This window comes from Coregonus clupeaformis, unplaced genomic scaffold, assembly GCF_020615455.1.
Source record: "Coregonus clupeaformis isolate EN_2021a unplaced genomic scaffold, ASM2061545v1 scaf0212, whole genome shotgun sequence".
In the NCBI taxonomy this organism is placed as follows: Eukaryota; Metazoa; Chordata; class Actinopteri; order Salmoniformes; family Salmonidae; genus Coregonus; species Coregonus clupeaformis.
The window spans coordinates 166,973-193,486 of record NW_025533667.1 but is presented as its reverse complement, the minus strand read 5'-3'; the positions used below and the strand labels follow the sequence as shown (position 1 = coordinate 193,486).

The 26,514-nt window shown below is 43.9% G+C and overlaps 2 protein-coding genes across 3 annotated transcripts in view; one reads left to right on the top strand and one right to left on the bottom strand.

The window, feature by feature from the left end:
• LOC121559647 (metalloproteinase inhibitor 4) overlaps positions 1-23,470 on the top strand; it is a 36,825-nt gene extending 13,355 nt beyond the window's left edge. The window contains exons 2-5 of the mRNA XM_041872764.2: positions 5,933-6,030; positions 14,390-14,504; positions 14,708-14,832; positions 22,263-23,470. Of these exons, the coding sequence (XP_041728698.1) occupies positions 5,933-6,030; positions 14,390-14,504; positions 14,708-14,832; positions 22,263-22,460 (536 nt within the window). The 3' untranslated portion in view covers positions 22,461-23,470. The remainder of the gene's footprint in view (positions 1-5,932; positions 6,031-14,389; positions 14,505-14,707; positions 14,833-22,262) is intronic.
• The window catches only part of LOC121559648 (synapsin-2-like), a 264,426-nt gene that overhangs the window by 112,812 nt on the left and 125,100 nt on the right, over positions 1-26,514 (bottom strand). The gene's annotated exons all lie outside the window — the stretch shown is intronic.

The following is a 26,514-nucleotide window of genomic DNA, read 5'->3' as shown; positions in this document are numbered from 1 at the left end:
GAACGACACACTTTCGCAAAGTGATTGTATTTTGAACAGTTCTTGCATATTTTCCACGGGCTGTCTGTTAGCATAGTAGAGCATTCCAAAGCCGCAGATGCATGCAGATGCTTGTTAACCCTAACCCTAACCCTAACCCTTGGCTATGCAGATGCTTGTTAACCCTAACCCTAAGCTATGCAGATGCTTGTTAACCCTAACCCTTCGCTATGCAGATGCTTGTTAACCCTAACCCTAACCCTAACCCTAACCCTAAGCTATGCAGACGCTTGTTCATGTGTGCAATCGGTGTAGGTGAAATTATTGAATAACATGTATGTGTACATTTACTTTGCAATGCTCATGCACACAGCATGGCTGGTGAGGTTTACATGTAACCCTCCATAGGCCCTAACCCTAACCCCGGCCTTTGTAACCCTAACCCAGGCCTCTCAGAGGTACTGAGAGGGACTGAACCCTAACCCTCCAGAGGACTCTCAGAGGGACTTCACTCTGTGCAGCTGAATGAGCATTCAGCCTCTCAGATTGAACAATGAGGAAGGAATGACAGACATGTGTTTGTAATTGTAGGCAGATTCCTCCGGGAAGCTGAGTTGTTAGCAGGCTGCTTTTCCACCACCCGGATATCTAGCTTCACTAACACTGTACTGTACTGTATTGTTCTTAACTCACTGAAACATTAGTACACAACCCTGGTTTAGTATTTAATGTCAAGACTAATAAAAACAACAACATGTCTATAGTTAAAGATCTCTATTTTGGGGGTAGATTCAGCAGCATGCTGGCTAGTGGTCCTGTTCATTCATCCATCAGTGAGAATGGTTCTGTGTTGTTTCATCTGAGCATGGAGGAGCCAGGTACTTGTGATTCCAGGAGGGTCGTTGATTTCTATCCCAGAAAGGAATAACTCAGGACTCATTACTGGTGGATGAGATACCTAGATCTGTCTGTGTAGCAGTATATGTCCAGTGGAGTTGGTGTGAGGGGTTAATCAGAATGTATGTCTTTGTGCTATCCAAGGGCACGAGTACAGGACATCAATAAGATGCTCCCAAACATTTTAAACTAGCATCAGGAAATGTAGTCTATCATATTTCATGTGGGATTCAATGACATTATGAAGGGCAGCTCAGAACAGCTGAAGATGGATTTTAAAGAGCTGATTGGGTCTCTACTTGACACCAACAAACGCCCCATAATATCTGGCCCTCTGCCCTCCCTAAATCGTGGCATTGAATGGTTCAGCAGACTTTTAGCCCTCCATAACTGGCTACGAGACTATTGCAGCTCTGTCTGTGTAATATTTATTGACAATTTTGATACCTTCTGGAAACATATGTCGTATGATAAGGAGGATGGGATCCACCCAAATCATTTGGGTTACTGGATTCTTTCACAGCATTATAAGGCTGAGTTGAGACAATGACTTATCAATGACCCACGCCCAACACATTTAATCCCTACCATTGTGTCGCTGAGATGTCATAATGCTTCAGCAAACGTACATTATCTATTTAATGTATATTTCATTCATGCATTTACATATTTCATTGGCAAGATTAGCAAACTTAGGCATGACATGCCAGCAACAAACACTGACACTACACATCCAAGTATATCTGACCAAATTATGAAAGACAAGCGTTGTAATTTTGAATTCGTAAAGTGAGTGTTGAAGAGGTGAAAAATTACTGTTGACTATCAACAATGACCAGCCACCGGGGTCTGACAACTTTGATGGAAAATTACTGAGGATAATAGCGGACGATATTGCCACTCCTTTTTGCCATATTTTCAATTTAAACCTACTAGAATGTGTGAGCCCTCAGGCCTGGAAGTCATTCCACTACCTAAGAATAATAAAAAACCCTCTAATGGCTCAAACAGCCTGTTACCAACACTTAATACACTTTTGAAAGATAATTTGTTTTACCAGATACAATGCTATTTTAGGACATTCAACAAGCACAGCGCTTACACAAATGACTGATGATTCCCACTCAGGAGACTGAAAAGATTTGGCATCGGTCCTCAGATCCTCAAAAAATTCTACAGCTGCACCATCTAGCGCATCCTGACTGGTTGTATCACCGCCTGGTATGGCAACTGCTCGGCCTCCGACCGCAAGGCACTACAGAGGGTAGTGCATACGGCCCATTACATCACTGGGGCCAAGCTTCCTGCCATCCAGGACCTCTATACCAGGCAGTGTCAGAGGAAGGCCCTCAAAATTGTTAAAGACTCCAGCCACCCTAGTCATAGACTGTTCTCTCTGCTACCAAGTCTAGGTCCAAAATACTTCTCAACAGCTTCTAACCCCCAAGCCATAAGACTCCTGAACAGCTAATCATGGCTACCAGAACTATTTGCACTGCCCCCCCACCCCCACCCCATCTTTCTACGCTGCTGCTACTCTGTTAATTATTTATGCATAGTCACTTTAACTCTACCCACATGTACATATTACCTCTACTACCTCAACTAGCCGGTGCGCCGCACATTGACTCTGCACCGGTATCCCCCTGTATATATAGCCTCCCTACTGTTATTTTATTTTACTTCTGCTCTTTTTTTCTCAACACTTTTTTGTTGTTGTTTTATTTTACTTTCTTTATTAAAAAATAAATGCATTGTTGGTTAAGGGCTGTAAGTAAGCATTTCACTGTATTGTCTACACCTGTTGTATTCGGCGCATGTGGCCAATAAAATTTGATTTGATTTGATTTGATTGGCGGAGAGAAATTGATAATAAAAAGATTGTGGGGGCTGTTTTTCGAGACTCCAGTGCAGCTTTTGACATTATCGATCATAGTCTGCTGCTGGAAAAACGTATGTGTTATGGCTTTACACCCCCTGCTATATTGTGAATAAAGAGTTACCTGTCTAACAGAACACAGAGGGTGTTCTATAATGGAAGCCTCTCCAAATTGGTAGAATTAGGAGTTCCCCAGGGCAGCTGTCTAGGCACCTTACTTTTCTCAATCCACTACATTTTTTTGTCTTTACTAACGACATGCTACTGGCTTTGAGTAAAGCCAGTGTGTTTATGTATGCAGATGATGCAACACTATACATGTCAGCTACTACAGTGACTGAAATGACTGCAACACTTAAAGAGCTTCAGTTAGTTTCAGAAAGGGTGGCAAGGAATAAGTTAGTCCTAAATATTTCAAAAACTACAAGCATTGTATTTGGGACAAATCATTCACTAAACCCTAAACCTCAACTAAATCCTGTAATGAATAATGTGGAAATTGAGCAAGTTGAGGTGACTAAACTGCTTGGAGTAACCCTGGACTGTAAACTTTGTGCAAAGCTGTCGTCAAGGCAAAGGGTGGCTACTTTGAAGAATCTCAAAGATATTTATATTTTGATTTGTTTAACACTTTTTTGGTTACTACATCGTTTTGATGTCTTCACTATTATTCTACAATGTAGAAAATAGTACAAATAAAGAAAAACCCTGGAATGAGTAGGTGTGTCCAAACTTTTGGCTGTATGTAGTAGTAGTAGAGTAATGGCCTGAGGGCACACACTTAATGTCTTGAGAAATCTGTTGTGAATGTATTGTAATGTTTTTACAATGTTAAAACTGCCTTAATTTTGCTGGACCCCAGGAAGAGTAGCTGCTGCCTTGGCAACAGCTAATGGGGATCCATAAGAAATACAAATGTCCAGTAGAGTGGGTATGGGGGCTTAATCAGAATGTATGTCAAGTGGAGTGGGTGTGGGGGGTTAATCAGAATGTATGTCAAGTGGAGTGGATGTGGGGGGGTAATCAGAATGTATGTCAAGTGGAGTGGGTGTGGGGGTTAATCAGAATGTATGTCAAGTGGAGTGGGTGTGGGGTTAATCAGAATGTATGTCAAGTGGAGTGGGTGTGGGGGGTTAATCAGAATGTATGTCAAGTGGAGTGGGTGTGGGGGGTTAATCAGAATGTATGTCAAGTGGAGTGGGTGTGGGGGGTAATCAGAATGTATGTCAAGTGGAGTGGATGTGGGGGGTTAATCCAGAATGTATGTCAAGTGGAGTGGATGTGGGGGGGTAATCAGAATGTATGTCAAGTGGAGTGGGTGTGGGGGGTTAATCAGAATGTATGTCAAGTGGAGTGGGTGTGGGGGGTTAATCAGAATGTATGTCAAGTGGAGTGGGTGTGGGGGGTTAATCAGAATGTATGTCAAGTGGAGTGGATGTGGGGGGTTAATCAGAATGTACAGTGTATTCGTAAAGTATTCAGACCCCTTCACTATTTCCACATTTTGTTACTTTACAGCCGTATTCTAAAATGGATTAAGTTGTTTTTTTCCCCTCATCAATCTACACACAAAACTCCATAATGACAAAGCTTTTTTTTGCATATTTATAAAATAAACAAATACTGAAATATACATTGACATAAGTATTCAGACCCTTTACTCAGTACTTTGAGGAAGCACCTTTGGCAGCGATTGCAGCCTCGAGTCTTCTTGGGTATAACACTACAAGCTTGGCACACCTGTATTTGGGGAGTTTCTCCCATTCTTCTCTGCAGAACCTCTCAAGCTCTGTCAGGTTGGATGGGGAGCGTTGCTCCACAGCTATTTTCAGGTCTCTCCAGAGATGTTCAATCAGGTTCAAGTCCGGGATCTGGCTGGGACACTCAAGGACATTCAGAAACTTGTCCCGAAGCCACTCCTGCAATGTCTTGGCTGTGTGCTTAGGGTCGTTGTCCCGTGTGGCTCAGTTGGTAGAGCATGGCATTTGCAAAGCCAGGGTTGTGGGTTCGATTCCCATGGGGGGCCAGTATGAAAATGTATGCACTCACAAAAAACTGTAAGTCGCTCTGGATAAGAGCGTTTGCTAAATGACTAAAAATGTAAAACATTTTAGAAGGTTAACCTTCGCCCCACTCTGTACTTTGCTCCGTTCATCTTTCCCTCGATCCTGACTAGTCTCCCAGTCCCTGCTGCTGAAAAACATCCCCACAGCATGATGCTGCCACCACCATGCATGGCATTCAGACCAAAGAGTTCAATCTTGGTTTCATCAGACCAGAGAATCTTGTTTCTCATGGTCTGAGTCCTTTAGGTGGCTTTTGGCAATCTCCAAGCGGGCTGTCATGTGCCTTTTACTGAGGAGTGGCTTCCGTCTGGCCACTCCACCATAAAGGCCTGATTGGTGGAGTGCTGCAGAGATGGTTGTCCTTCTGGAAGGTTCTCCCATCTCCACAGAGGAACTCTGGAGCTCTGTCAGGGTGATCATCAGGTTCTAGGTCACCTCCCTGACCAAGGCCCTTCTCCCCCGATTACTCAGTTTGGCTGGGCGGCCAGCTCTAGGAAGAGTCTTGGTGGTTCCAAACTTCTTCCATTTAAGAATGATGGAGGCCACTGTGTTCTTGGGGACCTTCAATTCTGCAGAAATGTTTTGGTACCCTTTCCCAGATCTGTGCCTCGACACATTCCTGTCTCGGAGCTCTATGGACAATTCCTTCGACCTCATGGCTTGGTTTTTGCTCTGACATACACTGTCAACTGTGGGACATTAGATAGACAGGTGTGTGCCTTTCCAAATCATGTCCAATCAATTGAATTTACCACAGGTGGACTCCAATCAAGTTGTAGAAACATCTCAAGGATGATCAATGGAAACAGGAAGCACCTGAGCTCAATTTCAAGTCTCATAGCAAAGGGTCTAAACACTTATGTAAAGAAGGTATTTCTTTTATTTATTTTGTATACATTTGAAAGCAATTCTAAAAACCTGTTTTTGCTTTGATCATTATGGGGTATTGTGTGTAGATTGTTGAGGAACATTTTTTATTGAATCCATTTTAGAATAAGTCTGTAACCTAAAAAATGTGGAAAAAGGGAAGGGGTCTGAATACTTTGTGAATGCACTGTATGTCCAGTGGAGTGGGTGTGGGTGCTAATCAGATCCTCTCCTTGATTTTCAGTGATCAGAGCAAAGATCTCTGGGGAAAAGGTTGTGTCTCCTAGCAACAGCTCTTCTCCTTACCTGAAGATGATCCAATATGAGATCAAACTGATCAAGGTGAGTCCAGTAGAACCTTGGTCCTCTATCTACAGCTTTATCTACAGTAGAATATTGGTCCTGTATCTACAGCTTTATCTACAGTAGAATATTGGTCCTGTATCTACAGAGATATCTACAGTAGAATATTGGTCCTGTATCTACAGCTTTATCTACAGTAGAATATTGGTCCTGTATCTACAGAGATATCTACAGTAGGATATTGGTCCTGTATCTACAGAGTTATCTACAGTAGAATATTGGTCCTGTATCTACAGCTTTATCTACAGTAGAATATTGGTCCTGTATCTACAGAGAATCTACAGTAGAATATTGGTCCTGTATCTACAGAGATATCTACAGTAGACTATTGGTTCTGTATCTACAGAGATATCTACAGTAGAATATTGGTCCTGTATCTACAGCTTTATCTACAGTAGAATATTGGTCCTGTATCTACAGAGATATCTACAGTAGAATATTGGTTCTGTATCTACAGAGATATCTACAGTAGAATATTGGTTCTGTATCTACATAGTTATCTACAGTAGAATATTGGTCCTGTATCTACAGAGATATCTACAGTAGAATATTGGTCCTGTATCTACAGAGATATCTACAGTAGAATATTGGTCCTGTATCTACAGCTTTATCTACAGTAGAATATTGGTCCTGTATCTACAGAGTTATCTACAGTAGAATATTGGCCCTGTATCTACATCTTTATCTACAGTAGAATATTGGTCCTGTATCTACAGAGTTATCTACAGTAGAATATTGGTCCTGTATCTACAGAGTTATCTACAGTAGAATATTGGTCCTGTATCTACAGAGTTATCTACAGTAGAATATTGGTCCTGTATCTACAGAGTTATCTACAGTAGAATATTGGTCCTGTATCTACAGAGTTATCTACAGTAGAATGTTGGTCCTGTATCTACAGCTTTATCTACAGTAGAATATTGGTCCTGTATCTACAGCTTTATCTACAGTAGAATATTGGAACTGTATCTCAAATCAAATCAAATTGTATTGGCCACATGCGCCGAATACAAACAGGTGTAGACATTACAGTGAAATGCTTACTTACAGCCCTTAACCAACAATGCATTTATTTTTTAATAAAAAAGTAAAATAAAACAAAAAAGTGTTGAGAAAAAAAGAACAGAGGTAAATTAAAATAACAGTACGGAGGCTATATATACAGGGGGGTACCGGTGCAGAGTCAATGTGCGGGGGCACCGGCTAGTTGAGGTAGTTGAGGTAATATGTACATGTGGGTAGAGTTAAAGTGACTATGCATAAATAATTAACAGAATAGCAGCAGCTAAAAAGATGGGGTGGGGTGGGGTGGCAGTGCAAATAGTTCGGGTAGCCATGATTAGCTGTTCAGGAGTCTTATGGCTTGGGGGTAGAAGCTGTTGAGAAGTCTTTTGGACCTAGACTTGGCACTCCGGTACCGCTTGCCGTGCGGTAGCAGAGAGAGCGGTCTATGACTAGGTGGCTGGAGTCTTTGACAATTTGAGGGCCTTCCTCTGACACCGCCTGGTACAGAGGTCCTGGATGGCAGGAAGCTTGGCCCCAGTGATGTACTGGGCGTCGCACTACCCTCTGTAGTGCCTTGCGGTCGGAGGCCGAGCAGTTGCCATACCAGGCGGTGATGCAACCAGTCAGGATGCTCTCAATGGTGCAGCTGTAGGATTTTTTGAGGATCTGAGGACCCATGCCAAATCTTTTCAGTCTCCTGAGGGGGAATAGGCTTTGTCATGCCCTCTTCACGACTGTCTTGGTGTGTTTGGACCATGATAGTTCGTTGGTGATGTGGACACCAAGGAACTTGAAGCTCTTAACCTGTTCCACTACAGCCCCGTCGATGAGATTTTTTTTCCTGTAGTCCACAATCATCTCCTTTGTCTTGGTCACGTTGAGGGAGAGGTTGTTATCCTGGCACCACACAGCCAGGTCTCTGACCTCCTCCCTATAGGCTGTCTCATCGTTGTCGGTGATCAGGCCTACCACTGTTGTGTCGTCGGCAAACTTAATGATGGTGTTGGGAGTCGTGCCTGGCCATGCAGTCATGGGTGAACAGGGAGTATAGGAGTGGACTGAGCACGCACCCCTGAGGGGCCCCCGTTTTGAGGATCAGTGTGGCAGATGTGTTGTTACCTACCCCCTTACCACCTGGGGCGGCCCGTCCAGAAGAAGTCCAGGATCCAGTTGAAGAGGGAGGTGTTTAGTCCCAGGATCCTTAGCTTAGTGATGAGCTTTGAGGACACTATGGTGTTGAATGCTGAGCTGTAGTCAATGAATAGCATTATCACGTAGGTGTTCCTCTTGTCCAGGTGGGAAAGGGCAGTGTGGAGTGCAATAGAGATTGCATCATCTGTGGATCTGTTGGGGCGGTATGCAATTTGGAGTGGGTCAAGGGTTTCTGGGATAATGGTGTTGATGTGAGCCATGACCAGCCTTTCAAAGCACTTCATGGCTACAGATGTCAGTGCATCTTAGTGTCCTTGGGCACAGGGACTATGGTGGTCTGCTTGAAACATGTTGGTATTACAGACTCAGTCAGGAACATGTTGAAAATGTCAGTGAAGACACTTGCCAGTTGGTCAGCACATGCTTGGAGTACACATCCTGGTAATCCGTCTGGCCCTGCGGCCTTGTGAATGTTGACCTGCTTAAAAGTCTTACTCACATTGGCTACGGAGAGCGTGATCACATAGTCATCCGGAACAGCTGGTGCTCTCATGCATGCTTCAGTGTTGCTTGCCTCGAAGCGAGCATAGAAGTGGTTTAACTCGTCTGGAAGTCTTGTGTCACTGGGCAGCTTTTTTTTTTTTTTTTTTTGCAACTCTGCCTAGGTCAGCATCCCGGAGTCGCCTCTTCACTGTTGACGTTGAGACTGGTGTTTTGCAGGTACTATTTAATGAAGCTTCCAGTTGAGGACCTTTGAGGCATCTGTTTCTCAAACTAGACACTCTAATGTATTTGTCCTCTTGCTCAGTCGTGCACTGGAGCCTCCCACTCCTCTTTCTATTCTGGTTAGAGCCAGTTTGTGCTGTTCTGTGAAGGGAGTAGTACACAGCGTTGTACGAGATCTTCAGTTTCTTGGCAATTTCTCGCATGGAATAGCCTTCATTTCTCAGAACAAGAATAGACTGACGAGTTTCAGAAGAAAGTTATTTGTTTCTGGCCATTTTGATCCTGTAATCGAACCCAAAATTGCTGATGCTCCAGATACTCAACTAGTCTCAAGAAGGCCAGTTCTATTGCTTCTTTAATCAGCACAACAGTTTTCAGCTGTGCTAACATAATTGCAAAAGGGTTTTCTAATGATCAATTAGCCTTTTAAAATGATAAACTTGGATTAGCAAACACAATGTGTCATTGGAACACAGGACTGATGGTTGCTGATAATGGGCCTCTGTACGCCTATTTAGATATTCCATTAAAAATCAGCAGTTTCCAGCTACAATATCCATTTACAACATTAACCATGTCTGAACTGTATTTCTGATCAATTTGATGTTATTTTAATGGATTTTTGTTTTGCTTTTCTTTCGAAAACAAGGACATTTTCTAAGTTACCCCAAACTTTTGAACGGTAGTATATATAGATAGAGATATAGCTAGATAGATAGAGCTCTATTTTCTATTACACCCCTAATATATATATATATATAAACACACACACAGTACCAGTCAAATGTTTGGACACCTATATACAGTACCAGACACACCTACTCATTCAAGGGTTTTTCTTTATTTGTACTATTTTCTACATTGTAGAATAATAGTGAAGACATCAAAACTATGTAATAGCACATATGGAATCATGTAGTAACCAAAAAAGTGTTAAACAAATCAAAATATATTTTATTTGTGAGATTCTTCAAAATAGCCACCCTTTGCCTTGATGACAGCTTTGCACACTTTTGGCATTCTCTCAACCAGCTTCATGAGGTAGTCACCTGGAATGCCTTTCAATTAACAGGTGTGCCTTCTTAAAAGTTAATTTGTGGTATTTATTTAGTTCGGAATGCGTTTGAGCCAATCAGTTGTGTTGTGACAAGGTAGGGGTGACATACAGAAGATAGCCCTACTTGGTAAAAGACCAAGAATAGCTCAAATAAGCAAAGAGAAACGACAGTCTGTTATTCCTTAAAGACATGAAGGTCTGTCAATCAAGAACAATTTCAAGAACTTTGTACGTTTCTTCAAGTGCAGTCACAAAAAACATCAAGCGCTATGATGAAACTGGCTCTCATGAGGACCGCCACAGGAAAGGAAACCCAGAGTTACCTCTGCTGCAGAGGATAAGTTCATTAGAGTTACCAGCCTCAGAAATTGCAGCCCAAATAAATGCTTCAGAGTTCAAGTGACAGACACATCACAACATCAACTGTTCAGAGGAGACTGCGTGAATCAGGCCTTCATGGTTGAATTGCTGCAAAGAAACCACTACTAAAGAACACCAATAAGAACAAGAGACTTGCTTGGGCCAAGAAACACGACCAATGGACATTAGACCAGTGGAAATCTGTCCTTTGGTCTGATGAGTCCAAATTTGAGATTTTTGGTTCCAACCGCCGTGTCTTTGTGAGACACAGTGCAGGTGAATGGATGACCTCCGCATGTGTGGTTCCCACGGTGAGGCATGGAGGATAAAGTGTGATGGTGTGGGGGTGCTTTGCTGGTGACACTGTCAGTGATTCATTTAGAATTCAAGGCACACTTAACCAGCATGGCTATCACATCATTCTGCAGCGATACGCCATCCATCTGGTTTGCGCTTAGTGGGACTATTATTTGTTTTTCAACAGGACAATGACCCAACACACCTCCAGGCTGTGTAAGGGCTATATGACCAAGAAGGAGAGTGATGGAGTGCTGCATCAGATGACCTGCAATCCACAATCACCCGACCTCAATCCAATTGAGATGGTTTGGGATGAGTTGGACCGCAGATTGAAGGAAAAGCAGCCAACAAGTTCTCAGCATTTGTGGGAACTCCTTCAAGACTGTTGGAAAAGCATTCCAGGTGAAGCTGGTTGAGAGAATGCCAAGAGTGTGCAAGGCTGTCATCAAGGAAAAGGGTGGCTGCTTTGAAGAATCTAAAATATATTTTGATTTGTTTAACACTTTTTTAGTTACTACATGATTCCATATGTGTTATTTCATAGTTTTGATGTATTCACTATTATTCTACAATGTAGAACAGTTTAAAAAAAGAAAAACCCTTGAATGAGTAGGTGTGTCCAAACTTTTGACAAAGGACAGATTTTTACCGGTCTAATGTCCATTGCTTGTGTTTCTTGGCCCAAGCAAGTCTCTTCTTCTTATTGGTTGTCACGATCGTCGGATACAGAGGACCAAGGCGCAGCGTGGAAGGTGAACATATTTATTAAATAATGATTACACGAACAAAAACAACAAATCGATATGTGACGTCTAAAGGTGCAAAAACACAAACCTACACAGGAACAAGATCCCACAAACACTGTGGGAAAACTGGCTGCTTAATCAGAGACAACAAGCAACAGCTGATACACGTTGCCTCTGATTGAGACCACACTGGCCAACATAGAACTACAAAACTAGAACGAAAAACAAATGAAAACTCACACCCTGGCTCAACATACTAGAGTCCCCAGAGCCAGGGCGTGACATTGGTGTCCTTTAGTAGTAGTTTCTTTGCAGCAATTCCTTGGTGTCAACATCACTAACAAACTATCATGGTCCAAACACACCAAGAAAGTCGTAAAGAGGGCACGACAACGCCTTTTCCTCCTCAGGAGACTGAAAAGATTTGGCCTGGGTCCCCAGATCCTCAAATCGTTATACAGCTGCACCATTGAGAGCATCCTGACCGGTTGCATCACCGCCTGGTATGACAACTGCTCGGCATCCGACCGTAAGGCGCTACAGAGGGTAGTGCGTACGGCCCAGTACATCACTGGGGCCAAGCTTCCTGCCATCCAGGACCTACAGTTGAATTAGGAAGTTTAGATACACCTTAGCCAAATATATTTAAACTCAGTTTTTCACAATTCCTGACATTTAATCCTAGTAAAAATTCCCTGTCTTAGGTCAGTTAGGATCACTACTTTATTTTAAGAATGTGAAATGTCAGAATAATAGTAGAGACAATTATTTATTTCAGCTTTTATTTATTTCATCACATTCCCATTGGGTCAGAAGTTTACATACACTCAATTAGTATTTGGTAGCATTGCCTTAAAATTGTTTAACTTGGGTCAAACGTTTTGGGTAGCCTTCCACAAGCTTCCCACAATAAGTTGGGTGAATTTTGGCCCATTCCTCCTGACATAGCTGGTGTAACTGAGTCAGGTTTGTAGGCCTCCTTGTTTGCACATGCTTTTTCAGTTCTGCCCTCAGATTTTCTATAGCATTGAGGTCAGTGCTTTGTGATGGCCACTCCAATACCTTGACTTTGTTGTCCTTAAGCCATTTTTCCACAACTCTGGAAGTTTGCTTGGGGTCATTGTTCATTTGGAAGACCATTTGCGACCAATTTTTAACTTCTTGACTGATGTCTTGAGATGTTGCTTCAATATATCTACATAATTTTCCTTCCTCATGATGCCATCTATTTTATGAAGTACACCAGTCCCTCCTACAACAAAGTAACCCCACAGCATGATGCTGCCACCCCCGTGCTTCACGGTTGGGATGGTGTTCTTCGGCTTGCAAGCCTTCCCCTTTTTCCTCAAAACATAACGATGGTCATTATGGCCAAACAGTTCTATTTTTGTTTAATCAGACCAGAGGGCATTTCTCCAAAAAGTACGAACTTTGTCCCCATGTGCGGTTGAAAAACGCAGTCTGGCTTTTTTTATGGCGGTTTTGGAGCAGTGGCTTCTTCCTTGCTGAGCGGCCTTTCAGATTTGAAGGGTGCCTTCGCCCAACTGCTGTTTTCAGATCTCTCCACAAGTTTTCAATGGGATTTAGTTCTGGACTCATTGCTGGCCACTTCAGAACAGTCGAGGTTTGTCTCGAACCATTCCTGGGTGCTTTCTGAAGTGTGTTTGGGGTCATTGTCCTGCTGGAAGACCCATGCCCTTCAACGGAGACCCAGCTGTCTGACACTGGGTCTGACATTGTGCTCCAGAATGCCTTGGTATTCTCCTGATTTCATGATGCCACGCACATGTTCAAGGCACCAGTGGCAGAGGCAGCAAAGCCCCAAAACATCACTGAACCTCCTCCATGTTTGACTGTAGGGACATCACTGAACCTCCTCCATGTTTGACTGTAGGGACATCACTGAACCTCCTCCATGTTTGACTGTAGGGACATCACTAAACCTCCTCCATGTTTGACTGTAGGGACATCACTGAACCTCCGCCATGTTTGACTGTAGGGAAGGGGTTCTTTTCTTATAAGGCTTCATTTTGTTTTCTGTAAACATAGAGATGTTTACATCTCATCTGTCCACAGGACATTCTCCCAGAAGGATTTTGGCATGTTCAGGTGTGTTTTGGCAAATTGCAGTCATGCTTTCTTATGTCTCTCTCTCAGCAGTGGGGCCCTCCTGGGTCTCCTACCATATAACCCCCTTTCATTGAGTTGGTGACGGATGGTGCGAGTTGAAACTGTCTGGCAGTTGATCGAGGTGCTTTCTCCACCATTCAAACAAGCCTTTGCTGCAATCTTCCATCAAGTTCTCTCTTGCGGCCACGTCCATGGAGGTTGGCTACAGTGGCATGGGCCTTAAACATCTTGATAACATTACGTACGGTGGAAACAGGAACATCAAGGTCTCTGGAGATGGACTTGTAGCCTTGAAACTGTCCATGCTTGACTATAATCTTTTGTCTGACCTCCTCAGATAATTCTGGTTTTCATTTTTTTCTTCATGCTCATTGAGGTACACACAGTGACACAAAACAGGAAAATGAGTCCTTTTCAATATTCAAACTGGTTGAACAAGTGATTTTTATATTGCAGGCACCTGCAACTCACCACAGGTGAGTTCAATTCCAAACTAAAAGAGAATCACCTGCTAATTATTTCTAACTACTTCTAGAAGTTGCCAATAATATTGTCCAGGCCATTTTAGAATTTCTTTGTGGAATAAATTAACATTTAGTAAATTATTCTGATTTTTTTGTTTTGTTCAACTGCAAAACCAAAGACAAACATATGTGGATACCAAAATATATTTTTATTTCAACAGTTTTCTGGGAGAAATTGTGCATTATTTGAAAAAAGTGCAAGGGTGCCAATATTTTTGGCCACGACTGTAGATTATAGTTGGAGCGCTGTGCAACACTAAAGGTTGGTATGGTACATGTAGATTATAGTTGGAGCGCTGTGCAACACTAAAGGTTTGTTTTTGTCCTCCACCCTGTAGATGTTTAAAGGCTTTGAGAAGGTGAAGGACATCCAGTATGTGTACACACCCATCTTCTCCTCCCTGTGTGGAGTCCAACTAGACTCCAACAACAAGGTCCACTACCTGCTGTCAGGTAAAGTACTGGTTCATATGATAATAGAACACTACTGGGCAGGGGAATAGAGCCCATCATGGCCTGTGGTTCATATGATAATAGAACACTACTGGGCAGGGGAATAGAGCCCATCATGGCCTGTGGTTCATATGATAATAGAACACTACTGGGCAGAATAGAGCCCATCGCATGCACACTCAGGTGTCTGTGTGGTATTGCAGGTAGTATGTGGAGTGATGGGAAGGTGTCCATTGGACTGTGTGATCTGGTAGAACCCTGGGACAACCTGTCCATGTCGCAGAAGAAGAACCTCAACTACAGATACCAGATGGGCTGTGACTGCAAGGTGAGTTCTCAATGTCTCTCTGTCTTTATCTGTTTCTCTCTCTCTCGCAGACAGCTATAACATAACCCAAACCCCTTCCTCTTGTCTCCAGAATGTCACTATAACCCTTCATATTGTCCCCAGATTGTCACTATAACCTGGTTGTTGTCCCCATATTGTCACTATAACCCTTGCTGTTGTCCCCAGATTGCCACTATAACCTGGTTGTTGTCCCCAGATTGTCACTATAACTTTTCCTGTTGTCCCCAGATTACCACTATAACCTGGTTGTTGTCCCCAGATTGTCACTATAACTCTTCCTGTTGTCCCCAGATTGCCACTATAACCTGGTTGTTGTCCCCAGATTGTCACCGTAACCTTTCCTGTTGTCCCCAGATTGCCACTATAACCCTTCCTGTTGTCCCCAGATTGTCACTATAACCCTTCCTGTTGTCCCCAGATTGTCACTATAACCCTTCCTGTTGCTCCGAGATTGCCACGATAACCTTAATGTTGTCCAAAGATTTTCACTATAACCCTTCCTGTTGTCCCCAGATTGTCACTATAACCTGGCTGTTGTCCCCAGATTGCCACTATAACCTGGTTGTTGTCCCCAGATTGTCACTATAACCCTTCCTGTTGTCCCCAGATTGTCACTATAACCTGGTTGTTGTCCCCAGATTGTCACTATAACCCTTGCTGTTGTCCCCAGATTGCCACTATAACCTGGTTGTTGTCCCCAGATTGTCACTATAACTCTTCCTGTTGTCCCCAGATTGCCACTATAACCTGGTTGTTGTCCCCAGATTGCCACTATAACCTGGTTGTTGTCCCCAGATTGCCACTATTACCTGGTTGTTGTCCCCAGATTGTCACTATAACCCTTCCTGTTGTCCCCAGATTGTCACTATATCCCTTCCTGTTGTCCCCAGATTGTCACTATAACCCTTCCTAATGTCCCCAGATTGCCACGATAAGCTGGTTGTTGTCCCCAGATTGCCACTATAAAATGGATGTTGTCCCCAGATTGCCACTATAACCTGGTTGTTGTCCCCAGATTGCCACTATAACCTGGTTGTTGTCCCCAGATTGCCACTATTACCTGGTTGTTGTCCCCAGATTGTCACTATAACCCTTCCTGTTGTCCCCAGATTGTCACTATATCCCTTCCTGTTGTCCCCAGATTGTCACTATAACCCTTCCTAATGTCCCCAGATTGTCTCTATAACCTGGTTGTTGTCCCCAAATTACAACTATAACCTGTTGTTTTCCCCAGATTGCCACTATAACCTGGTTGTTGTCCCCATGCTGCCACTATAAGCCTTCCTGTTGTCCCCAGATTGTCACTATATCCCTTCCTGTTGTCCCCAGATTGTCACTATAACCCTTCCTAATGTCCCCAGATTGCCACGATAAGCTGGTTGTTGTCCCCAGATTGCCACTATTAACTGGATGTTGTCCCAAGATTGCCACTATAAGCTGGATGTTGTCCCTAGATTGCCACGATAACCTGGATGTTGTCCCCAGATTGCCACGATAACCTGGTTGTTGTCCCCAGATTGCCACTATAACCTGGTTGTTGTCCCCAGATTGTCACTATAACCCTTCCTGTTGTCCCCAGATTGTCACTATATCCATTTCTGTTGTCCCCAGATTGTCACAATAACCCTTCCTAATGTCCCCAGATTGCCACGATAAGCTGGTTGTTGTCCCCAGATTGCCACTATAAAATGGATGTTGTCCCCAGATTGCCACTATAAACTGGATGTTGTCCCCAGTTTGCCACTATAACCTGGTTGTTATCCCAGATTGTCTCTATAACCTGGTTGTTGTCCCCAAATTACAACTATAACCTGTTGTCCCCAGATTGCCACTATAACCTGTTTGTTGTCCCCATGTTGCCACTATAAGCCTTCATGTTGTACCTAGATTGCCACTATAACCCTTCCTGTTGTCCCCAGATTGTCACTATATCCCTTCCTGTTGTCCCCGGATTGCCACGATAACCTGGTTGTTGTCCCCAGATTGCCACGATAACCCTTCCTGTTGTCCCCAGATGATTGTCACTATAACCTGGTTGTTGTCCCCAGATTGCCACTATAACCCTTCCTGTTGTCCCCAGATTGTCACTATATCCCTTCCTGTTGTCCCCAGATTGCCACGATAACCTGGTTGTTGTCCCCAGATTGCCACTATAACCCTTCCTGTTGTCCCCAGATTGTCACTATATCCCTTCCTGTTGTCTCCAGATTGTCACTATAACCCTTCCTAATGTCCCCAGATTGCCACAATAAGCTGGTTGTTGTCCCCAGATTGCCACTATTAGCTGGATGTTGTTCCCAGATTGCCACTATAAACTGGATGTTGTCCCCAGATTGCCACTATAACCTCGATGTTGTCCCCAGATTGCCACGATAACCTGGTTGTTGTCCCCAGATTGCCACTATAACCCTTCCTGTTGTCCCCAGATTGCCACGCTAACTTTTCCTAATGTCCCCAGATTGCCACTGTAACCTTGTTGTTGTCCCCAGATTGCCACTATAACCCTTCCTGTTGTCCCCAGATTGTCACTATAAGCCTTCCTGTTGTACCTAGATTGCCACTATAACCCTTCCTGTTGTCCCCAGATTGTCACTATATCCCTTCCTGTTGTCCCCATATTGCCACGATAACCTGGTTGTTGTCCCCAGATTGCCACGATAACCCTTCCTGTTGTCCCCAGATTGTCACTATAACCTGGTTGTTGTCCCCAGATTGCCACTATAACCCTTCCTGTTGTCCCCAGATTGTCACTATATCCCTTCCTGTTGTCCCCAGATTGCCACGATAACCTGGTTGTTGTCCCCAGATTGCCACTATAACCCTTCCTGTTGTCCCCAGATTGTCACTATATCCCTTCCTGTTGTCCCCAGATTGCCACGATAACCTGGTTGTTGTCCCCAGATTGCCACTATAACCCTTCCTGTTGTCCCCAGATTGTCACTATATCCCTTCCTGTTGTCTCCAGATTGTCACTATAACCCTTCCTAATGTCCCCAGATTGCCACAATAAGCTGGTTGTTGTCCCCAGATTGCCACTATTAGCTGGATGTTGTTCCCCAGATTGCCACTATAAACTGGATGTTGTCCCCAGATTGCCACTATAACCTCGATGTTGTCCCCAGATTGCCACGATAACCTGGTTGTTGTCCCCAGATTGCCACTATAACCCTTCCTGTTGTCCCCAGATTGCCACGCTAACTTTTCCTAATGTCCCCAGATTGCCACTGTAACCTTGTTGTTGTCCCCAGATTGCCACTATAACCCTTCCTGTTGTCCCCAGATTGTCACTATAAGCCTTCCTGTTGTACCCAGATTGCCACTATAACCCTTCCTGTTGTCCCCAGATTGTCACTATATCCCTTCCTGTTGTCCCAGATTGCCACGATAACCTGGTTGTTGTCCCCAGATTGCCACGATAACCCTTCCTGTTGTCCCCAGATTGTCACTATAACCTGGTTGTTGTCCCCAGATTGCCACTATAACCCTTCCTGTTGTCCCCAGATTGTCACTATATCCCTTCCTGTTGTCCCCAGATTGCCACGATAACCTGGTTGTTGTCCCCAGATTGCCACTATAACCCTTCCTGTTGTCCCCAGATTGTCACTATATCCCTTCCTGTTGTCTCCAGATTGTCACTATAACCCTTCCTAATGTCCCCAGATTGCCACAATAAGCTGGTTGTTGTCCCCAAATTGCCACTATTAGCTGGATTTTGTTCCCAGATTGCCACTATAAACTGGATGTTGTCCCCAGATTGCCACTATAACCTCAATGTTGTCCCCAGATTGCCACGATAACCTGGTTGTTGTCCCCAGATTGCCACTATAACCCTTCCTGTTGTCCCCAGATTGCCACGCTAACTTTTCCTAATGTCCCCAGATTGCCACTGTAACCTTGTTGTTGTCCTCAGATTGCCACTATAACCCTTCCTGTTGTCCCCAGATCGTCACTATAACCCTTCCTGTTGTCCCCAGATTGCCACTATAACCTGGTTGTTGTCCCCAGATTGTCACTATAACCCTTCCTGTTGTCCCCAGATTGTCACTATAACCTGGTTGTTGTCCCCAGATTGCCACGATAACCTGGTTGTTGTCCCCAGATTGTCACTATAACCCTTCCTGTTGTCCACAGATTGCCACTATAACCCTTCCTGTTGTCCCCAGATTGTCATGATAACCTGGTTGTTATCCCCAGATTGTCACTATAACCCGTCTTGTTGTCCCCAGATTGCCACGATAACCTGGTTGTTGTCCCCAGATTGTCACTATAACCCTTCCTGTTGTCCCCAGATTGCCACTATAACCCCTTCCTGTTGTCCCCAGATTGCCACTATAACCCTTCCTGTTATCCCCAGATTGCCACTATAACCCTTTCTGTTGTCCCCAGATTGCCACTATAACCCTTCCTGTTGTCCCCAGATTGCCACTCTAAGCTGGTTGTTGTCCCCAGATTGCCACTATAACCCTTCCTGTTGTCCCCAGATTACCACTATAACCTGGTTGTTATCCCCAGATTGTCTCTATAACCCTTGCTGTTGTCCATAGATTGCCACCATAACACTTCCTGTTGTTCCCAGATTGCCACCATAACCCTTTCTGTTGTTCCCAGATTGCCACCATAACCCTTTCTGTTGTCCCCAGATTGCCACTATATCCCTTCCTGTTGTCCCCAGATTGCCACGATAACCTGGTTGTTGTCCCCAGATTGCCACTATAACCCTTCCTGTTGTCCCCAGATTGTCACTATATCCCTTCCTGTTGTCCCCAGATTGCCACGATAACCTGGTTGTTGTCCCCAGATTGCCACTATAACCCTTCCTGTTGTCCCCAGATTGTCACTATATCCCTTCCTGTTGTCTCCAGATTGTCACTATAACCCTTCCTAATGTCCCCAGATTGCCACAATAAGCTGGTTGTTGTCCCCAGATTGCCACTATTAGCTGGATGTTGTTCCCAGATTGCCACTATAAACTGGATGTTGTCCCCAGATTGCCACTATAACCTCGATGTTGTCCCCAGATTGCCACGATAACCTGGTTGTTGTCCCCAGATTGCCACTATAACCCTTCCTGTTGTCCCCAGATTGCCACGCTAACTTTTCCTAATGTCCCCAGATTGCCACTGTAACCTTGTTGTTGTCCCCAGATTGCCACTATAACCCTTCCTGTTGTCCCCAGATTGTCACTATAAGCCTTCCTGTTGTACCTAGATTGCCACTATAACCCTTCCTGTTGTCCCCAGATTGTCACTATATCCCTTCCTGTTGTCCCAGATTGCCACGATAACCTGGTTGTTGTCCCCAGATTGCCACGATAACCCTTCCTGTTGTCCCCAGATTGTCACTATAACCTGGTTGTTTTCCCCAGATTGCCACTATAACCCTTCCTGTTGTCCCCAGATTGTCACTATATCCCTTCCTGTTGTCCCCAGATTGCCACGATAACCTGGTTGTTTTCCCCAGATTGCCACTATAACCCTTCCTGTTGTCCCCAGATTGTCACTATATCCCTTCCTGTTGTCTCCAGATTGTCACTATAACCCTTCCTAATGTCCCCAGATTGCCACAATAAGCTGGTTGTTGTCCCCAAATTGCCACTATTAGCTGGATTTTGTTCCCAGATTGCCACTATAAACTGGATGTTGTCCCCAGATTGCCACTATAACCTCAATGTTGTCCCCAGATTGCCACGATAACCTGGTTGTTGTCCCCAGATTGCCACTATAACCCTTCCTGTTGTCCCCAGATTGCCACGCTAACTTTTCCTAATGTCCCCAGATTGCCACTGTAACCTTGTTGTTGTCCTCAGATTGCCACTATAACCCTTCCTGTTGTCCCCAGATCGTCACTATAACCCTTCCTGTTGTCCCCAGATTGCCACTATAACCTGGTTGTTGTCCCCAGATTGTCACTATAACCCTTCCTGTTGTCCCCAGATTGTCACTATAACCTGGTTGTTGTCCCCAGATTGCCACGATAACCTGGTTGTTGTCCCCAGATTGTCACTATAACCCTTCCTGTTGTCCACAGATTGCCACTATAACCCTTCCTGTTGTCCCCAGATTGTCATGATAACCTGGTTGTTATCCCCAGATTGTCACTATAACCCGTCTTGTTGTCCCCAGATTGCCACGATAACCTGGTTGTTGTCCCCAGATTGTCACTATAACCCTTCCTGTTGTCCCCAGATTGCCACTATAACCCTTCCTGTTGTCCCCAGATTGCCACTATAACCCTTCCTGTTATCCCCAGATTGCCACTATAACCCTTTCTGTTGTCCCCAGATTTCCACTATAACCCTTCCTGTTGTCCCCAGATTGCCACTCTAAGCTGGTTGTTGTCCCCAGATTGCCACGATAACCCTTCCTGTTGTTCCCAGATTACCACTATAACCTGGTTGTTATCCCAGATTGTCTCTATAACCCTTGCTGTTGTCCATAGATTGCCACCATAACACTTCCTGTTGTTCCCAGATTGCCACCATAACCCTTCCTGTTGTTCCCAGATTGCCACCATAACCCTTCCTGTTGTTCCCAGATTGCCACCATAACCCTTCCTGTTGTCCCCAGATTGCCACCATAACCCTTCCTGTTGTTCCCATATTGCCACTATAACCTGCTTGTTATCCCAGATTGTTTCTATTACATGTGTTGTTTTCCCCAGATCACCACTATAACCTGGTTGTTGTCCCCAGATCACCACTATAAGCTTGTTGTTGTCCCCAGATTGCCACTATAACCTGGTTGTTGTCCCCAGATTGCCACTATAACCTGGTTGTTGTCCCCAGATTGCCACTATAACCCATCCTGTTGTCCACAAATTGTCACCATAACACTTCCTGTTGTCCCCAGAATGCCATTATAACCTGGTTGTTGTCCCCAGATTGCCACTATAACCTGGATGTTGTCCTCACATTGCCACGATAACCTGGTTGTTGTCCCCAGATTGCCATGATAACCTGGTTGTTGTCCCCTGATTGCCACTATAACCCTTCCCTGTGTCCCCAGATTGCCACTATAACCTGGTCGTTGTCCCCAGATTGCCACTATAGCCTGGTTGTTGTCCCCAGATTGCCACTATAACCTGGTTGTTGTCCCCAGATTGCCACTATAACCTGGATGTTGTCCCCAGATTGCCACGATAACCTGGTTGTTGTCCTCAGATTGCCACTATAACCCTTCCGGTTGTCCATATATTGGCATTTTAACCCTTCCTGTTGTCCCCAGATTGTCACTGTAACCCTTCCGTTTGTCCCTAGATTCACTCTATAACCTGTCTTGTTGTCCCAAGATTGCCATTACAACCTAATTGTTGTCCCCAGATTGCCCCTATAACCTGATTGTTGTCCCCAGATTGCCACTATAACATAACCTAACCCAAACCCCTTCTTAACCCCTTGTAATTATCCTCAGATTGCCACCTGCTACTCAGTGCCTTGTGCCACCACTACGGATAATGAGTGTCTTTGGACCGACTGGCTGCTGGTAAACAGTCTGAGTGGGGAGCAGGCCAGACAGTACGCCTGCATCAAACGCTCCGACTCTTCCTGCAGCTGGTATCGGAGCGGCCCGCCACCAGAGAATGACTTAATGGACCTGTCAGATCCCTGAGAGGGCAGGGTTTGGGGTTAGGGAGGTGCTACTGTACTCCAGAACAGAGAGAGAAGAGGGACAGGGGGTACTGACTACACTACTGCTGTGTTCATGTGCTACTTGGAAATTCATACATGTTTGACTGGGAAACTTGAGTTGCTGATTTTTCATGGAATTATCAATATTACAGTTTCCAACATCCAAAACAACGTTTAGTAGGATTGCTCTGAGTTTCTGATTTTCAGAGGAGCACATGAACAGAGCACCAGACATAGAATATATCTTCCTATTTCCTGACTAGTTCTCCAGAGTCCAGAGGCTCCTTGTATCTCCTCCTCCCTCTGACTGAGGGCTGAGATCTGTCCTGTCACTGTGAATGTATGACTACAGGACATGCCCAGACACAACCCAGGCAGAAGAGGAGAGATGGAGAGCGATGTCAGCCTGGTCTGTGTACGTTCCCTCTCTAGCACTGTAAAGAACAAACTTTCCATGCATTCAGGTTTGTGTGTTTTCTCTAGACATTACAGTATGTTCGGAAGTATTGGAAATGCAGAAAATATCCCCATGCATTCAGTCCTTTGAGCTTGTACAAATGTATGAAATCAGCACTAGACACACAAGTCTTATATTCAGTATATTGGAAAAATTATCCTCATTAGACAAACACTCTAAAACTCCTGTGTCCTGTGTAAGAATGTATATGTACTGTATGATTATAACTTTTCCAGTGTTAACATCAGCTAACCTAGAGTAAAGAGGTACTCTGAGTACAACATTGACGTCCATTTTAATAGTTGTGTGTATTACTTCCTTGTGGCCCACGTACTGTTGGTGTATTGTGCCAAAAAGCTAATCCACTCGTTTATCATACGCACCAGAAGAAGTCGTCAGCCTCTCCTGAGCAACATGTTTTATATTTAAAGGAATGTTTTAATAAGTATTTCATTGTCTTTTTCTGTCAATATATAGTTTTCTATTTCACTGTACCAAAAACATTGTATATAAAATCCAGATTCAGAACATCACTTTGTTATGGATCTATTATTCTCAACCATTCTTATGGTTTAGGTAGATATGTAGTTCTCTTTGGTTTGGGTAGAGATAGGTAGTTCTTATGGTTTAGGAAGAGATAGGTAGTTCTTATGGTGTAGGTAAAGATAGGTTGATAAGTATTTATGGTTTAGGTAGAGATAGGAAGATCTTATGGTTTAGGAAGAGATAGGTAGTTCTTATGGTATAGGTAAAGATAGGTTGATAAGTATTTGTTATGGTTTAGGTAGAGATAGGAAGATCTTATGGTTTGGGTAGAGATACAGTGGCTTGCGAAAGTATTCTCCTTGGCATTTTTCCTATTTTGTTGCCATACAACCTGGAATTAAAATTTATTTTTTGGGGGGTTTGTATCATTTGATTCACACAACATGCCTACCACTTTGAAGATGCAAAATATTTTTTATTGTGAAACAAACAAGAAATAAGACAAAAAAACAGAAAACTTGAGCGTGCATAACTATTCACCCCCCCCCAAAGTAAATACTTTGTAGAGCCACATTTTGCAGCAATTACAGCTGCAAGTCTCTTGGGGTATGTCTCTATAAGCTTGGAACATCTAGTCACTGGGATTTTTGCCCATTCTTCAAGGCAATACTGCTCCAGCTCCTTCAAGTTGGATGGGGTCCGCTGGTGTACAGCAATCTTTAAGTCATACCACATATTCTCAATTGGATTGAGGTCTGGGCTTTGACTAGGCCATTCCAAGACATTTAAATATGTTTCCCCTTAAACCACTCAAGTGTTGCTTTATTTTTTTATTTTATTTTTTTCACCTTTATTTAACCAGGTAGGCCCAGTTGAGAACAAGTTCTCATTTACAACTGCGACCTGGCCAAGATAAAGCAAAGCAGTGCGATAAAAACAACAGAGTTACACATGGGATAAACAAAACATACAGTCAATAACACAATATAAAATCTATATAGAGTGTGTGCAAATGTAGTAAGTTATGGAGGTAAGGCAATAAATATGCCATAGTGCAAAATAATTACTATTTAATATTAACACCGGAGTGATAGATGTGCAGAAGATGTGCAAATAGAGATACTGGGGTGCAAATTAGCAAAATAAATAACAATATGGGGATGAGGTAGTTGGGTGGGCTAATTACAAATGGGCTGTGTACAGGTGCAGTGATTGGTAAGCTGCTCTGACAACTGATGCTTAAAGTTAGTGAGGGAAATAAGAGTCTTCAGCTTCAGAGATTTTTGCAGTTCGCTCCAGTCATTAGCAGCAGAGAACTGGAAGGAATGGCGGCCAAAGGAGGTGTTGGCTTTGGGGATGACCAGTGAGATATACCTGCTGGAGCGCATACTATGGGTGGGTGTTGCTATGGTGACCAATGAGCTAAGATAAGGCAGGGATTTGCCTAGCAGTGATTTATAGATGGCCTGGAGCCAGTGGGTTTGGCGACGAATATGTAGTGAGGACCAGCCAACAAGAGTGTACAGGTCACAGTGGTGGGTAGTATATGGGGCTTTGGTGACAAAACGGATGGCACTGTGATAGACTACATCCAATTTGCTGAGTAGAGTGTTGGAGGCTATTTTGTAAATGACATCGCCAAAGTCAAGGATTGGTAGGATAGTCAGTTTTACGAGGGCATGTTTGGCTTTAGCAGTATGCTTAGGGTCATTGTCCTGCTGGAAGGTGAACCTCCGTTCCAGTCTCAAATCTCTGGAAGACTGAAACAGGTTTCCCTCAAGAATTTCCCTGTATTTAGCGCCATTCATCATTCCTTCAATTCTGACCAGTTTCCCAGCCCCTGCTGATGACAAACATCCCCACAGCATGATGATGCCACCACAATGTTTCACTGTGGGGATGGTGTTCTCGGGGTGATGAGAGGTGTTGGGTTTGAGCCAGACATAACATTTTCCTTGATGTCGAAAAAGCTCAATTTTAGTCTCCTCTGACCAGAGTACGTTCTTTCATATGTTTGGGGAGTCTCCCACATGCCTTTTGGCAGACACCAAACGTGTTTGCTTATTTTTTTCTTTAAGCAATGGCTTTTTTCTGGCCACTCTTCCATAAAGTCCAGCTCTGTGGAGTGTACGGCTTAAAGTGGTCCTATGGGCAGATACTCCAATCTGTGCTGTGGAGCTTTGCAGCTCCTTCAGGGTTATCTTTGGTCTCTTTGTTGCCTCTCTGATTAATGCCCTCCTTGCTTGGTCCGTGTGTTTTGGTGGGCGGCCCTCTCTTGGCAGGTTTGATGTGGTGCCATATTCTTTCAATTTTTTAAATAATGGATTTAAAAATGGTGCTCCGTGGGATGTTCAAAGTTTGGGATATTTTTTTATAACCCAACCCTGATCTGTACTTCTCCACAACTTTGTCCCTGACCTGTTTGGAGAGCTCATTGGTCTTCATGGTCCCGCTTGCTTGGTGGTGTCTCTTGCTTAGTGGTGTTGCAGACTCTGGGTTCGACGCGAACTGAGTATACTAAGAGGCAGGACGCAGACGCAGGAATTAACAAGGTCAAGGTTTACTAAACAATGAGCAAGGAGAAATAACAAAGATAGAGTAAACGACACGAAGCTAAACAATCACACACACATTATCCAGAACTGTCCAGGACTAAATAGTGTTGGTGATGAGATGATGAGGTGCAGGTGCGCTGGAGGTGATTAGGGTGCTTTGGGTTTCCATTCTGGTGTTGCCGAGGTGGTGTGCTCAGACCGGTGGCTCAGTAGACCGGCGAATCAGAGCGCCGGAGGGGAGCAACGGGAGGAGACGTGACACTGGGGCCTTTCAGAACAGGTGTATATACAGTTGACGTCGGAAGTTTACATACACTTAGGTTGGAGTCATTAAAACTCGTTGTTCAACCACTCCACAAGTTTCTTGTTAACAAACTATAGGTTTTGGAAAGTCGGTTAAGACATCTACTTTGTGCATGAAACAAGTACTTTTTCCAACAATTGTTTACAGACAGATTATTTCACTTATAATTCACTGTATCACAATTCCAGTGGGTCAGAAGTTTATATACACTAAGTTGACTGTGCCTTTAAAC